This window comes from Pectinophora gossypiella, chromosome Z (assembly GCF_024362695.1).
Source record: "Pectinophora gossypiella chromosome Z, ilPecGoss1.1, whole genome shotgun sequence".
Lineage (NCBI taxonomy): Eukaryota > Metazoa > Arthropoda > Insecta > Lepidoptera > Gelechiidae > Pectinophora > Pectinophora gossypiella.
In genome coordinates this window covers 2509794-2525088 of record NC_065433.1, presented here as the reverse complement: position 1 = coordinate 2525088, position 15295 = coordinate 2509794, and the positions used below count along the sequence as shown (strand labels likewise).

The following is a 15295-nucleotide window of genomic DNA, read 5'->3' as shown; positions in this document are numbered from 1 at the left end:
TTACTGTCATGTGGGATTGGAACAGTTGCTCGCGTGCGAGTTACCGCAACATTTTTTGTTTTACTCGCTACTTGCCTTCCCTCCCCAGACCACTCGCACGCCGCTCGGTCGTCAACTCGCACGATTTTGCGAAATGACAGTAGCTCGTACGCTCGGGCCCACGCCGGGTACATGGTTTCTTGTTTGGGCGTCAAAATGGCGGATAGGGGGACATCCGATCAAAATATAAAGTTTGTGTATTTTGCGACAACATTGCACGAGACATGATATAGACGAATTATACCAGTACACTGGTATAGTAGCTGTCTTCTGCGACGCCAGCAGTTTGCATAGTGTGACCGTGCGAGGCGAGTTGAGCTACTGTCATACGAGTACACAGGCACAGTAGCTATTTTACATCAGCTGCTCGCACTGTGTAACTTAACCTTGACGCATGGGCGTCAGATCGTATGGACGATCGAAGACTAAAGTAAGACCGAGGGGGGTGAGGTAAACTCTGTCGCTGGTGGGGAGCGGAGAGTTGCCGTTCTACGTAATATTCCTTATTCTATGGTAGGGATAATGAAACGTTCATTCGATATTCAATTTTTATTGCCAATATTTTATAAATAGTCACACGTACTTTCCGAGGAGGAGGCCGAATTTGTACTGTATCCTGTGCACGTACACTTCGCCAGGATTCAGCACAGAGTTGGGGAAGTTTTTCTGAAAAAAATATATAATTAGGTATCTCCTTTGTTTGTTGTTCACGATCTGGGGGTCCATTACGCCGGAACGTGTTAACGATCAAACAGTCAACAGACGAAACCAACGGCTTAACGTGCCCTCCGAAGCATGGATCATCTTACTCTCAGACTGTCGGGAGATCGGCCTGTAATGTCATGACCAAACTATGGAAACAAAGTGATTTTTGTGATAAGTCCCTACCGGGATTTGAACCCGGGACCTCCGGATCGTGAGCCCAACGCTCAACCTCTGAACCACGGAGGCGGTTTTCCGCCTGACTGAAGGGAGGCCTGTGCCCGACGTTGGGACGTGTCATATACCTATAGGCTATTTAAGTTTTAAATAAATGACTTGTTTTTTATGGTTCCTGTTGTCGCCGAACGAAGTAAATACTTTTTGGCCAAAACTCTATGGTCCAGTCCTTTATAAAAGAAACATAATGGCGGACATTTTTAAGAAGAAAAGGATAGGTCGTGGTTAAACTACAGATATTTAATTATATTAGTCGTACTTATTGAATCATCATCATCAGCCCATTAACGTCCCCACTGCTCGGGCATGGGCCTTCCCTATAGATGGATAGGGAGATCGGGCCTTAAACCATCACGCGGGCCCAGTGCGGATTGATGGTTATTAACGACTGCTAATGCAGCCGGGACCAACGGCGTAACGTGCCTTCCGAAGCACGGGGGAGCTCGAGATGAAAACTTTTTTTTTGTAGTCACCCATCCTATGACCAGCCTTTGCGAAAGTTGCTTAACTTCAACAATCGCAGACCGAGCGCGTTTACCGCTGCGCCACCGTGCTCCTCAACTTATTGAATAAATACTGGTAATTGGCAGATAATCGAAAAAAAAAATAAGTGTATAATGAATGTTGGATGTCATTTTTTTATCTTTATTTATTTTAGAAAGAAAGAAAGAAGGGGTTTTTATCTATGTGGACATGCCACCCCATCGTAACAAAAATTATTACAATAGGAACTATAACCAGACATTATTACAAAGTGGACGTCAATATAAAAATGTGTATGAACTCGTATGGGTTTTCGTTAATATTCCGCACCGCGAAAGGAAAAACGGAACCCTTATAGGATCACTTTTGTTATAATGACTGTCATACTAACATGATTGACAGCATCTGGGAAGTTTTGAGGCATGAGACAGAAGAGGCCATGTTTCCTGTAGAATGTCCCTCCCTTGCCATTTAGCGGCACGTAGCCGTAGCTCACTTTTCCCTGGAAGAGACAAATAGCATATTTATGACAGGGGTCAACATTTTACCAGACTATGACTGCCTTATATTTAGAGGATTCAATCCCGGGATCCCGGTCATATATTACTCCCGAAATTTCGGGATTGAATTTAACGAATCCCGGGATTTTCGGGATTAGTTATTTATCAGATAAGTCAATAAAATGTGCGTGTAACGAATATGTAAACGTGTGTAAACTATCCGCTTCTCGTCGAGTAAGTATTGATAGCTTTTTTCTTATCAAGAATGCATTAATTTGTCTGAGTAAATATAGATGAAAACCAACGAGTGTTATTTTCTGTAGCATAGCCTTAAGCATAAACTTAAATGTTTTATCATATACTTAGTCTTTTTTATAGTATAACTAAACAAGTTTTAAGTCTCTTCTTCTTATCGTGTGGGTTGTGAGGTGGAATACCAACCTCATCAACCCTGGTGTCAGGGTTATTACTGAGCCGCCAAAGGCCCCTGACATGGCAAGTTTTAAGTGAATGATGTTTTTTAAGTTTATTGGAAAATTTAAAAAAAATGTAGGCAATTATCAAACTATTTCATAAATTATTTACAGACTAGCTGGTACCCGCGACTTCGTCTGCGTACTTTTAATTTGAATATTATTTATTTTATCAAAGTAAGTATAATTTTGTTTTGTTTTTTGAAGATTAACTAAAGATTTTAAAAAAGAGTTGATTTTGATATATTTCGCTGTCTTTTTGTTACCTACCACTTTCTATTACCAATACACTCCCGTGACTATCCCGGGATCCCGAGATTAACTTTAGATAATCCCGGGATTAGAAAACACGAACGGGATCGAATCCTCTACTTATATTACAACAAAACGAATAGGTACTATGATAATACCAGGTTTAAAATAAAGTCCGCGCCATGAAAGAAGTAACTAATTGACTAGTCACTTTCAGTCCGATACAAAGTATTGTGTGGTAGTCACATTGATATTGCTTCATAATACTTAATACTTACGTCAATGACTAGTCGTAATAACTCTAGATGCACAATAGAAACTAAACTGTTGGCAATACCAACAATAACTTTTTTTTCATTATTGTGGCAATTTTAGCTCTCACTTTCCTCTTTGTCTTACGAATGATACGGCGAGTGTGTTGTACAAATACTAAATAAATAATTGGAACTGTTTTTTATTCTCTTTTTTACTCTGAATATCTGCCACAAATTCTACAGTCTAATTCGAATATAATTGGTTTAGAGTCGTAAGACCAGGAGTCCTATTAAAATCCAAACCCCATTGTTTAACATATTGTGTCTGGAAATCTCGGTCTTAAGAGGTTAGACCAGTGCTGGGAATCGAATCTACGACCTTACAGTGAGAGTCCACCGTTTTTCCAACGTGGCTACGGCTTACACGGGTTAATAGTTTTCTCTCACTAGCCAATATTGTCGCTCTGCTACGCAAAGGCTTCGCCTTCATTCCTTCACTTTGTCTTCTTCTATCGTGTGGGTTGTGAGGTGGAGTACCAACCTCATCAACCCTGGTGTCACTACTATTGAGCCGCCAAATGCCCCTGACATGACTCATATAACGACTACTTACATCAGTAAGTAGTAACCGGGACCAACGGCTTAACGTGCCTTCCGAAGTACGGATCGTCTTACTTTCGGACAATCAGGTGATCAGCCTGTAATGTCCTAACCAAACTAGGGACCACAAAGAAATTTTTGTGATATGTCCCCACCGGGAATCGAACCCGGGACCTCCGAATCGTGAGCCCAACGCTCAACCACTGGACCACGGAGGCCGTTACTTCACTTTGTAATAGTCATAGTTGATCTCTATGCAACAACAAATATGCTAAGATCTGAGTCTAGGTTGAAAAAAAAAAGGTCAAAGTCACCTCGCTTCCCTCCGCTTCCGCCTCTTCACCTCTTGCACTCGTCTCACTGCTTGATGCTTCACTACCACCGGACTCAGACTTTTTGTCCTCTTCCTCCGCGGCCGGCATCTAGGATTCACGGAACATTTTACTGAAGAAGACCGACAAGGATCTCTTGGCACGTGGCCATAATCATAACTACCGCCGCATCCTATGACAACGTAATTCTTGACAGCTGTTATAATTATATGGACATGGTGCACGCCAATGCCCTCTTTTTAATGCCATCCAAACGCCACAAGATCCTTATTGGCCTTTATATCCCGCCAATCAAATCTTCAGACCAAATCCTACATTCAGGACTAGGAGCCAAAACAGAATGTCTTCATCCGCTGACTTTCCTAGGCATAAAATAAAACCGGATAAAAGGTTTGTGTCCGTTTAACATGTTCGACCATTGTATGGATGATCGGCTGATCCTGTCACCACATGGTGAATCATAATCCTTTTAAAAAGTACGTATCAATGTATAGTGTGCACGTGGTTCAGGGATGCGTACTCTAGGCGCCTTAGCGAAACGGTTAAATTGGGTACTCGAGATGCCTAGGTCAAAGATCTAATCTAATCTAGTCTAGCCTACAAGATCCCACTGCTGGGCAAAGGCCTCCCCTTCCTCTTTCCATTGTTCGCGGTCCTGTGCGTATTCCGGCCAGTCCCTCCGGCAAGCGTCCAAGTCGTCACTCTTTTTCGAGGTCTGCCACGACGCCTGTATCCGTCATGAGGCACCCAATGCGTGACGATCCGTGCCCACCGCTCAGGGTGCATGCAACAAACATGTCCGGCCCAATCCCATTTGAGTTTGGCGGCTTCCCGTCCCACATCAGCGATTCCCGTTTTTGAAGGCAGGTCAAATAAATTATGAAATTCTGATTACTAAATAAAGGCAGATCTAAAGGTGACAAAAACGTTTTATTTTTTCCTATTTAACCTATTTATGCATTTTAATAAAGAAAAATGTAATAATTGCGACATTTGGTCACGTTTTTCTAAGACGTCACAGGTTGCTTTTTCATACAAATTCCATAGTAATTACCTTTTGACGTTTAGTAAAAAGTAACTGATTTGACTAGTTGGAAACTACCCTATTGTGACATTACCAGCAAGCAGTTGACATTGCCTGTTTCGACCACTGTCTGTTTCAAAGCCCCCGTGACTCGTTTACCACTGCAAGGGTACACCTCCGAGAACCCCTCCACTTACCTCCACAATCCTGTCCGGATCAGGAAGCTGGTTGCCGGTGTAAAACTGCATCCCAGGCTGATTGCTGTACACCTCTAGCACTCTTCCTGTGCCGGGGTGGAGAGCTCTGGAAACAAGAGCATTCAAAATTAAATTCATGTCTCTCTCATAAGGGTCGTGGAATCAATGACGACGTCATCAACCCTAACGTCAAGGTAAGCTTTGTTGAATGAGGACATGAGCGCCTGCATTCCAGTACGCAGAGAACTGGCCACTAGCGCGAGTCAAGTTTGAATAAAGAAAATCTGGCTGCGTGCGCAGTAACAAGAGGCACTCTATCAAGAACCGTCGTACAGTAAACTCGCGTCAAGAATGCTATAGTAAACAATATAATGTGATATGTCAGTAATAAAAACAGAGAGCAATAAAACAAACGTGTGAATCAGAAGTCGTCTATTACTTAAAACCATGAAGTGCCTTAAGTGCAAATAAGCGATAATTCAATAGTCTTCTGGTCAAAGCATACGCGATAGTTGTCGCCTAACGCGTGTTGCGTTACCTATGCCTCAGGAGTTAGTTGGCATCTGGCTGGTGACTACAATAACTTTGACCAAAAGACACTGGTGAATTTCGTTATATGTGAAACTAAAAGTAGGGAGGGACCCTTCGGGTTGCTGCAGCGCTGCATTCGTGCGAAAGTCGCGCTGCTATATTCTGTAGCGCGAATCAGTCCTGTTCAGTTGCGCTACAGCCGTGCTACTCACTATATCATTACAGTTCAATCTGTTCAATTTGTCTGGTCTGTCTGTTTGTGTCTGTATTAATTTTAATCAAACTGTGACTCACCGAGCTTGGAATGTCAGATCTTGCTCTGTTCCTTGCGTGACACAGAAGTTCACGTCATATCCCCCAAGGGGTATCTTAGGGAGCATCGACTTTAACACTCTTGGCACCCTGAAGTCGTAGGCTGTGCCGCCTACAACCTTCTTTTCGCCTGCGAACAGCATTTAACGAAGTCATTGTAGATACGCATTTTTTAGGTCTAGCACGAATTTCTTCGGCACTAATGCCATCGCATCGCAAGGGAAATTGGAACAGCACCACCACGGCTAAAACTTGAACTAGTTAATTTTGAAAAAAATATGAACTTTTTAACTCGTAAAGGAAAACCAGATTATAATGTCTTACGTGGCAAGTAGGTAATTTCTATTGCCCGAATTACGTGCGCAATAGCGTTTTACTTTCTTTATAGACGTGACTTGTAGATTTGTCGCAGATGGCGTTAACTACTTGGCCGGACAAATGGGGAGCGCTGAAGGCTCTCACCCGGTACAACGTTTAAGACAACAGACGTGAGGGTGCCCAATTGGGCGCGAACCTCGGCTCAGGGCTCGTCTGAGAGGAAAAATATTCGAAAGAATTAATCGGCCCTAGTGGGTCGATAGCAATAAGCGCTGATTGAGGGAAATCGTCGACCACGCCGGCGGGGTCGGTATCGGGGTCCTGAAGTGTTTGGTGTCGCGAGCTGATTGGCTGCCTCTATGGCTAGAGTAATCGGAGCCGCTTTAGTGACATACGCATAAAGCTCGTAATGTGTTAAAAGACAGTTAGGAAAAAGTACGTACCTGTCACAATTCCATTTTCATCCATAGCTGTGTATTTATCAGCGTTTATAGTGAACATGTGATCGTAAACGGTTTCATGACCAGAATGCTGAAACAAGAATTACACGTCCTTCATCAGATTTGACATATTCCATTTAAGAATTGGTATCAATAATGACTGCAAGTAGGCTTCTGAGTAAGGACGGTCACGAGCATTAATATGTATACAATTTAGTGCCATGTCACATTAACTTTTTTGACAAATTGTACTGTAAGTCTCACTAAATGTCAAATATGTTAGTGCGACAGAGTCCTAAAGTGGGTACATTATATTGCTCATGACTGTACACCTCTGCTCACCCCTTCGGAGATAAAGGCGTGATGCTGTTACGTTTGTCCACGCATTACTCGAAACTACAAATCGTAAAGCAATATATTTTTTATTGACTTAGCTAAATTATTCGACATAAGGGTATCTAATTCTCAAGCAAGTTTCATAAAAAATAGTTTAGTTTTAAAGTAATGGTCAAAAAAATCATTAACAATGACAATGATCTCGTTGATGTCTTTTGTATGAAGATAATTATTATTATGTCTGTCATTTCCATAACTCGGGGCTATGGAGTCCCGGACTTTTGGAAGGCGTGCGTGGGGCCGAAGCCAACACGTAGAGGCCCCTTAAGACAATTTAATCTAAATGTTGCTTATGACTGTACTTGAGGCCCTCGGAATAGAAGAAAGAGGTAGGAAGGGCTAAGGAAGCGCGAATCTCGCGCTATACAAGTATGCAAATAGTTCATACTTCAACTTTGCACTTCACTCGACCACTAACTCTACGACCTACGGAGCTCCGCGATTGAATATTAAAATCAAATATCGACAAGGAGATCCCTCCGTATTACAGGAAAGCTAAAACCTCAGTACTTATTGTCGGCTATTTATAAAGATATTACTATGTTGGTGACTTTGTATGCAATATCTTAACTATTTTGATAAGTTTAACTGTAACTTGTAAGTCTCAGTAATATACGTTAATGCTACAGGGTTCTGAAATGAGTAGTACATGTTGTGGCGCATGACTATGTAGCTACGTTTATGATATATTCGATTTAATATTTTAATAAAAAACAAAATAATATACAATGTGTCAAAACGAATGAACGAACGAACGAATGTGTTTTGACGAAGCTTGTGCGGATTTTATTATGTATGATTTTAATATCCTTTCCTATTATTATTATTTTTAATAAATATGAATGTTGGTACTGACGAAGCCTGTGGTGGATTTACATTCTGTTTATTATTATTATATTTTTTTAGTATTATTTTAAAATAATAATTAATTTTGTAAAACTGGTTTAAATGAAATTTTATGGTTTCAAAAAATTTTATCGTTAATAAACACATTATTATGTGTCAAATAATAATAATAAAAACAGAAAATACCTGCTCAAATAAACATTGTAACAGGGATCCCTGCTTAGTCAAACAATTACCCCCCCCCCCCCAAGCCTCACCCGGCGCAAAGGTTCGTATGACATTCATCACGTTGCCACGTTCAATGGCGATGGAGAGCCTTCGCATCAGGTAGGACCCGAAGCGAGCATCACATCCCCTCTCTCATAATCGACGCCCAATCTTTCTTTCTGCCCACACGAGAGCGTGGAAACTTACATGTCCAGCAAGATTGAAGTAAGGCGAGTTGCTAAGGTTGACGATGGTGGGTTCGCTGGTGGTGCACCGCATCTCGATCTTGAGGGTGTTGTCGCAGCTCACGTCGAAGGTGACCTGCGCCATCACCGTGCCAGGGTACCCCTCCGAGAACCGTTCAGACACGTGAGTCATTACCACCTTGTTTCCCGTCACGTATGACCGCCAGTTCACCTGGAAACCAGTTCATACTAGTGTTAATTTAATAGTCTTCTTCTATCGTGTGGGTTGTGAGGAGTACCAACCTCATCACCCCTGGTGTCAGGGTTACTATTGAGCCGCCAAAGGCCCCTGACATGGCTCATGATAACGACTATACTTACATCAGTAAATGGTAACCGGGACCAACGGCTTTACGTGCCTTCTGAATCTTTTTTTTTCAAATAGATGGCTTTAATTTAAGTGCACATTTCTTGAGACAAAGATATAATAGGGGAGGAGTGGCCATTTATGTGAGGAATTGTGTAAGCTGTCGTAAATTGGATTGGATAGCAAACTTGTGCATCGAAAAGCATTTTGAATGCTGTGGTATTGTAATTAGAGACCTTAATACTGTAATCATTTGTATCTACAGAACTCCTGATAGTAATTTTGAAATTTTTATGAATAGATTAGACATATTACTCTATAAGCTAACTATAGGAACCACGTACAAGAATAAAAAGCTTATTATGCTGGGTGATTTTAATGTAAACATTCTAGACAAAACAAAAAGTACAACAGATATTTTCCTAAATACGTTAAAAATATACAACCTACATGCAACAATAAACGAACCCACTCGAATTACTACCCATTGTCAAACATGTATCGACAATATTATTACTAATATGAGGCAATATCATGCCGAAGTTTTAAATCTAGGCTTGTCTGATCACACCGCACAATTATTTTCTATTCACTGTACCTTAAGTTATCAAGAACGTTTTTGGTACATACACAGAAGGAATACAGATAAATATTTGGAGATATTTTTAAAATATCTCTCACAGGTTAACTTTTCAAGAGTTTACTCGCAAACAAATGTAAATAGTGCCTACCAAGAATTCATTGAGATATTTAGTTTGCTATATAATTTATGTGTACCAACAGAAAGAATTAAAGTTACCTATAAAATGAAACCGAACTGGAAAACTAAAGGGATACTCGTATCTAGCAGGGTGAAAAGGAAAATGTATGTAGATAGTTTAAAAAGTCGATGTAACGTGTATCTAAATAAATATAAGAATTACTGTAAAATTATGAAATCTGTTACCAAACGCTCAAAAAGGCTATCAAATGCAAATTACATTAAAAAGAGTACTAACAAGACAAAAGCAACTTGGAACATTATTAAACAAAATACTACAAGAACAAATCATATAAAACAGACCTTAAATAAAATACAATATAAAGACAAAGATATTTCAGATCCTGTTGACATGGTTAATACGCTAAACAATTATTACATTAATTTAAATAAACATTCTAATGATTTTAATGATTTAAGTAAAGATTATAAACCGATTACGGAAAGAACTTGCACGAGTATGTTTATGGCTCCAATAGATGCTTATGAATTGAAAAAAATAGTTGGCCAACTAAAAAACAAAAAAAGCACTGGACATGACGAGATACCGATAACTCTAATTAAATCCTGCATCGACCTTATAATTGATCCATTAGTCTATATGATTAACCTCGCATTTGAAACAGGTTCTTTTCCAGATGAATTGAAGATAGCCATAATAAAACCCTTGCATAAAAAAGGTTCTAAAACAGTGATGGATAACTATAGGCCTATAGCACTATTAGCAGGATTTTCAAAGGTTTTTGAAAAAGTTATTTATTGTAGGCTAACATCTTTTCTAGATAAAAATAACATTCTGGACACAAATCAATTTGGATTCCAAAAGGGTCGAAACACAACTTTAGCTATATTTAATATATTTAAAAAAATCTGCACAAATGTCAATGATAGGAAGCTTTGTGCTGGATTATTCGTAGACCTGTCAAAGGCTTTTGATTGTGTTGTATATACAATATTATTTAAACAATTAGAAGTCATTGGGGTTCGCGGTAATGTTCTAAGACTTTTTGAATCATACCTTCATAATAGACAACAATTCGTAAAAATTGATGTATATAATAGAAACACAAAAACCGTTGAACAAGTCCAATCCAATGCCGAAACTCTTTCGCTAGGAGTTCCTCAAGGTAGTATCCTCGGACCATTACTGTTCTTAATTTATATTAATGAATTGCCATTAATAATAGATCACTTGTGCGTGCTTTTTGCTGATGATGCTACTATATTCATATCAAAAGAGGACATGAGCGATGGAGTTTTTGCAAACGAAATTAACAATACTCTTGATAAAGTAAAAATATGGTTAAGAAGTATAAACCTAAAAGTAAATATTGAAAAGACTAAAATTATAGCATTTAAAAATTATAATAAACATACAAAAAAAATAACCGTTATAAATGAAGGACAAAAAATTGAAGAAGTATCTGACACAAAGTTTCTAGGCATAACTATAGATACGAACCTAAACTGGAAAGCCCATATTAGCACAATTAACAAGCGACTATCTAGCCAATGTTATGCACTGACCATTTTAGCAAATGTGGCTTCAACTGCGGTCACAATAAGTGCTTACTATGGCACTGTTTATCCCATACTGCCATACGGAATAATTTTTTGGGGCAATTCTGTAAACGTCAAATCAATATTTATTTTGCAGAAGCGATGTATACGGATAATTTATAGAAAGTACCAAATTGAATCACTCAGAAATGTATTTAAAACTAACAACTTACTAACCTTGACATGTATTTACATTTTGGAAATTTGTACATTTGTAAAAAATCATAAGGAATATTTTATAGAGAAATGTTCAGTTAGGGAAAACTTACGTTCCAAATATTTATATAACTTTTATCTTCCATCATCAAACGGTTCAGTATTATATAAAAGTGTATTTGTATCAGCCGTCCGAATTTTCAATCACTTACCCACCGAAATAAAATTGTTAGAGGGTAAGACATTTAAAAAACGTCTAAAAAATTGGCTAGTTGATATGGAATTTTATTACTTGAATGAATATTTTCAACAACAATGATATTTAAAATTGACAAATGTTTATAATGTGACAAATTATTAGGTACTTACTTAATTCCTTGATGCTCAATACTGACATTATTTGTAATATTGTACGTCCGACATGGACATGCTGTTGAGACAATTTTATAATGTTTGACACCTGCATGTATGTACCTACACAGCTTCTCAATAAATGTTTCTTGTTTCTTGTTTCTTGAAGCACGGATCATCTTACTTTCGGACAATCTGGTGATCAGCCAGTAATGTCCTAACCAAACTAGGGACCACAAAGTAATTTTTGTGATATGTCCCCACCGGGAATCGAACCCGGGACCTCCGGATCGTGAGCCCAACGCTCAACCACTGGACCACGGAGATCGTTAGTTTAATAGTTAGATTGATAGATGGACTATCGATAGTTTAAAAAAACAATACCTAATATTGATAGTGGTTGGCAGTCTAACAGAAAGCTCGGTGAAGTGTGGGTACTCAGTTCATCTTGCAGAGTCCCCAATTGGGATATAATTAAAGTTCAATACTATCTAGATGTTCCGTGATCTATGTCGATGATCCGTACTTCGGAAGGCAGTTGGTCCCGGTTACTTCTTACCGATGTAAGTAAGTAGTCGTTGCGTGTGCCATGTCAGCCTTTGGCGGCTCAATAGTAACCCTGACACTAGAGTTGATGAGGTTAGTAATCGATCTCAGAACCCACACGATAGAAGAGAAGAATATAATCTACAGTATCGGCAGATAGTCACTCATCATCATCAATTTAAGAGCCACGCTCTTGTCGGTGTAGCATTTTCCATTCCAGTCTATCAAAGGCCAATTCCTTGTCTTCCCTATAAGACACGACGTTAACCTTTTCTTTAATCTGTTCCATGTAAGCTCTTCTTGGTCTTCCCCTTCCTCTCTTTCCTTCTAGCTTTCCTTCTATGATGTTTTTAATGAATTCGTCGTGTCTTATTAGGTGTCCAATCATCTTGCCTCTTCTGTCCTCAATAATTCTCAGTATTTGTCACTATCGATACCTAATTCAAAACTATCGATACTATCGATAATGAAGAACTTTCCAATCGACGTTCCCCAAACACACGATAGATGGCGTTGTTAACTTGCTAGGGTACATAATTATTCAAAAATGTAATGTAATGGCAGTCACTAACAACCTGTACAAACATTGATACCTTATCAAAACCGATATATCCCCCGTGGTAGTGATGGTGACCCTTGTTGGTGGAGAGCATGTAGACGCGACCAGACGGCCTCACCACCATCGTACCATCGGCTATCAGGTTGGCATACCGCCCGATGGTGGAGCCGAAGTATGGATTCCGGGGTTGGAAGTACTCTGTAAAAAAGACACCATGACAGACAACATAGTGTAGTTTTTTTTTAATAGTGAACTAATTACCCGCATTGGAGCAGCGTGGTGGAGTATGCTCCATACCCCCTCCGGTTGCTTGCGGGGAGGCCTGTGCCCAGCAGTGGGACGTATATAGGCTGTTTATGTATGTTATGTCAGTAAACTAATCGGAGAGCATTTTATTCCATTTTTGGAAAGATAATATCTATTTTGTTTGATATTTATTAACACGTGGATTCCGTTCGTACAATAGGCTAGTTTCCAACTAATTACTATGGAATTTGCATGAAGTATGCATACATAAACTGCCTATATACGTACTGCTGGGCACAGGCCTCCCCTCAATCAACCGGAGGGGGTTACATGAAGTATGACGTTATAGAAAATTCATAAGTTAAATAGAAAAAAGAAAATGTTTTTCATTAGTTTTAGATCTATCTTTATTTAATAATCAGAATTTCATAATTTATCTTGAACACGACCACCGGTAGTGTTTTATGTGTTGATACTTTTTACTTTTTTATATGTTAAGTTTTTTATTGGTTGTTGATAGACAAGAATGGAGAATGCTATACCGACAAGAGCGTGGCTCTTAAATAGTGATGATATAATGTTAAGTACTTATCTTCGTATTCTGTTGCTTTAGGAGCTTGATTTTTTTACAGCAGGAACTGCATAAATATTATATTATCATAGATGTTAACTTCAACTGGATTCCTCCACGCGTTTCTCAAACTGGTTTTGACAGACAGACGGACGGGCGACAAAGTAATCCTATAGAATTCCGTTTTTCCTTTTGAGGTTAGGACCCCTAAAAATTAAGTATATCCTCTGAATGTTACCTTCTAGTGTGTCAAATCCAGCGACCACATCATCTGGTACTCCTTTTCTATCAGGAACTTGTATAGATGTTATTGTAGCACCGTACGATATTATCTGTGAACAGATTAAAAACAACAATGAAAATAAAAACTGCCTATTTCCGCCATCAGGTGTCGCCACTGTTGAGTGTTCTTAAATTTTCATTTTCATTTATGGATTGCCTTGAGAAAAGGTGTCTACGCGCGTGGAGCGCCTGGCAACATGTTGACTATTCCTGATTTTATTTATTCATCTTCCCAATGAGGGACTCAAATTCAAATTCAAAAATATCTTTATTCAGTAGGTAACATAGTTACACTTTGAATCGTCAATTTTTACATAACGAACGTCTCATCCGCCTAAAACTACCGCAGCTTCTCACAACCTGTATAGCCGGGGAAAAGAAGCTGCAAGAAAAACCTCGGCACAGGGCCCTAGACGTTCTTTAAAAAAAATAAAAATAAACATAAAATATTGGACTTTCCAATCGACGTTCCCCAAACACACGATAGATGGTGATAATTACCTATTTTCTCATTGCTGGGGTACATAATTATCCAAAAATGTAATGTAATGGCAGAAGCATATATAAAACTAATTGTTGCTTGATATTTGGATCACATTATGTATAGAATGATGTTGCTACCTATATTGCTTCTCTTTATTTTGATCAGAATAATAATGATCCATGCTTCGGAAGGCACGTTAAGCCGTTGGTCCCGGTTACTGCTTACTGATGTAAGTAAGTAGTCGATACATGAGCCATGTCAGGGGCCTTTGGCGGCTCAATAGTGACCCTGACACCAGGGTTGATGAGGTTGGTACTCCGCCTCACAAACTACACGATAGAAGAAGCAAATTACGGGCATTATGCCTAATAATCAAGTGTTAATTACCTGAACTGTCATCCTATTCTTCGTCTTCCAAGTGTACCTCCGAACTATGTCGATGTTCGTGCTGGAGGCGCAAGGGCTTTTACCTTCCTCAGGTTCAGGGAGCATGATCTCTTTCAGAGACTTCGCGGATTTGTCGAACACGTTAGACGTGCGTCTGGTCTGCGCCTGCATGGACTTCGGCATAAAGCCAAACCCGTCGACCACCAGCTCCACGTCCGGAGGCTTGGGAGGCTCCGGCGGAGGCAGGATCTGGGTCTTACTCGGAGACTCCACATTCCCATCGCCACTCGCCTTATCACCATCATCTTTCTCCATTTCCACTAAGAATTTGAGTTTAAAAAGGCCAAAACACTGTTTTTTTTTGATACTTAAAAATTTATAAGATTTTTGTACAAAAATTTTGATTTCCAAATGTCATGTTTTATTTTTGTTTCGTAATTGATATTCGCGTCAGATTCTTTTGAGATCTATATTGCTATGACATTGAATAGGTAATTAAGGTTTTATTCGATGTTTCACTAAAACACAGTTGGCTTGATACAGCTCACCACCTCGCGTGTTAGTGCCAGGTCTGCAGTAGCTCTTACGCCTTACCTTAACGAAGACAAATTCCACAGATATACGTGTTCATTCAGGATTTAGTTCTAATATACTTACTGTGTAAAAACTTATGCAAATGAATAATTAAAACCCCACAA

At 39.3% G+C, this 15295-nt stretch overlaps 1 protein-coding gene across 1 annotated transcript; it reads right to left on the bottom strand.

The window, feature by feature from the left end:
- Positions 1 to 600: 600 nt before the first annotated feature.
- On the bottom strand, positions 601 to 14912 carry LOC126380108 (galactose mutarotase-like). The gene is made up of 10 exons (XM_050029340.1): positions 14598 to 14912; positions 13683 to 13776; positions 12662 to 12825; positions 8351 to 8560; positions 6698 to 6785; positions 5919 to 6066; positions 5094 to 5199; positions 3855 to 3962; positions 1853 to 1963; positions 601 to 705 (listed from the first exon to the last, which is right to left on the bottom strand). The coding sequence occupies exons 1-10, from the start codon at positions 14910 to 14912 to the stop codon at positions 613 to 615; spliced, it is 1437 nt and encodes a 478-aa protein (XP_049885297.1). The 3' UTR covers positions 601 to 612.
- Positions 14913 to 15295: the final 383 nt, after the last annotated feature.

Excerpts from the sequence above, each read along its gene's own strand:
- LOC126380108 (XM_050029340.1), bottom strand. The coding sequence starts at position 14,912 with ATGGAGAAAGATGATGGTGATAAGGCGAGTGGCGATGGGAATGTGGAG. Across the intron at positions 6,067-6,697 it reads TGAAAATGGAATTGTGACAG|GCGAAAAGAAGGTTGTAGGC; the intron begins GTACGTACTTTT and ends TGCTGTTCGCAG. Across the intron at positions 5,200-5,918 it reads GATCTGACATTCCAAGCTCG|AGCTCTCCACCCCGGCACAG; the intron begins GTGAGTCACAGT and ends TCTTGTTTCCAG.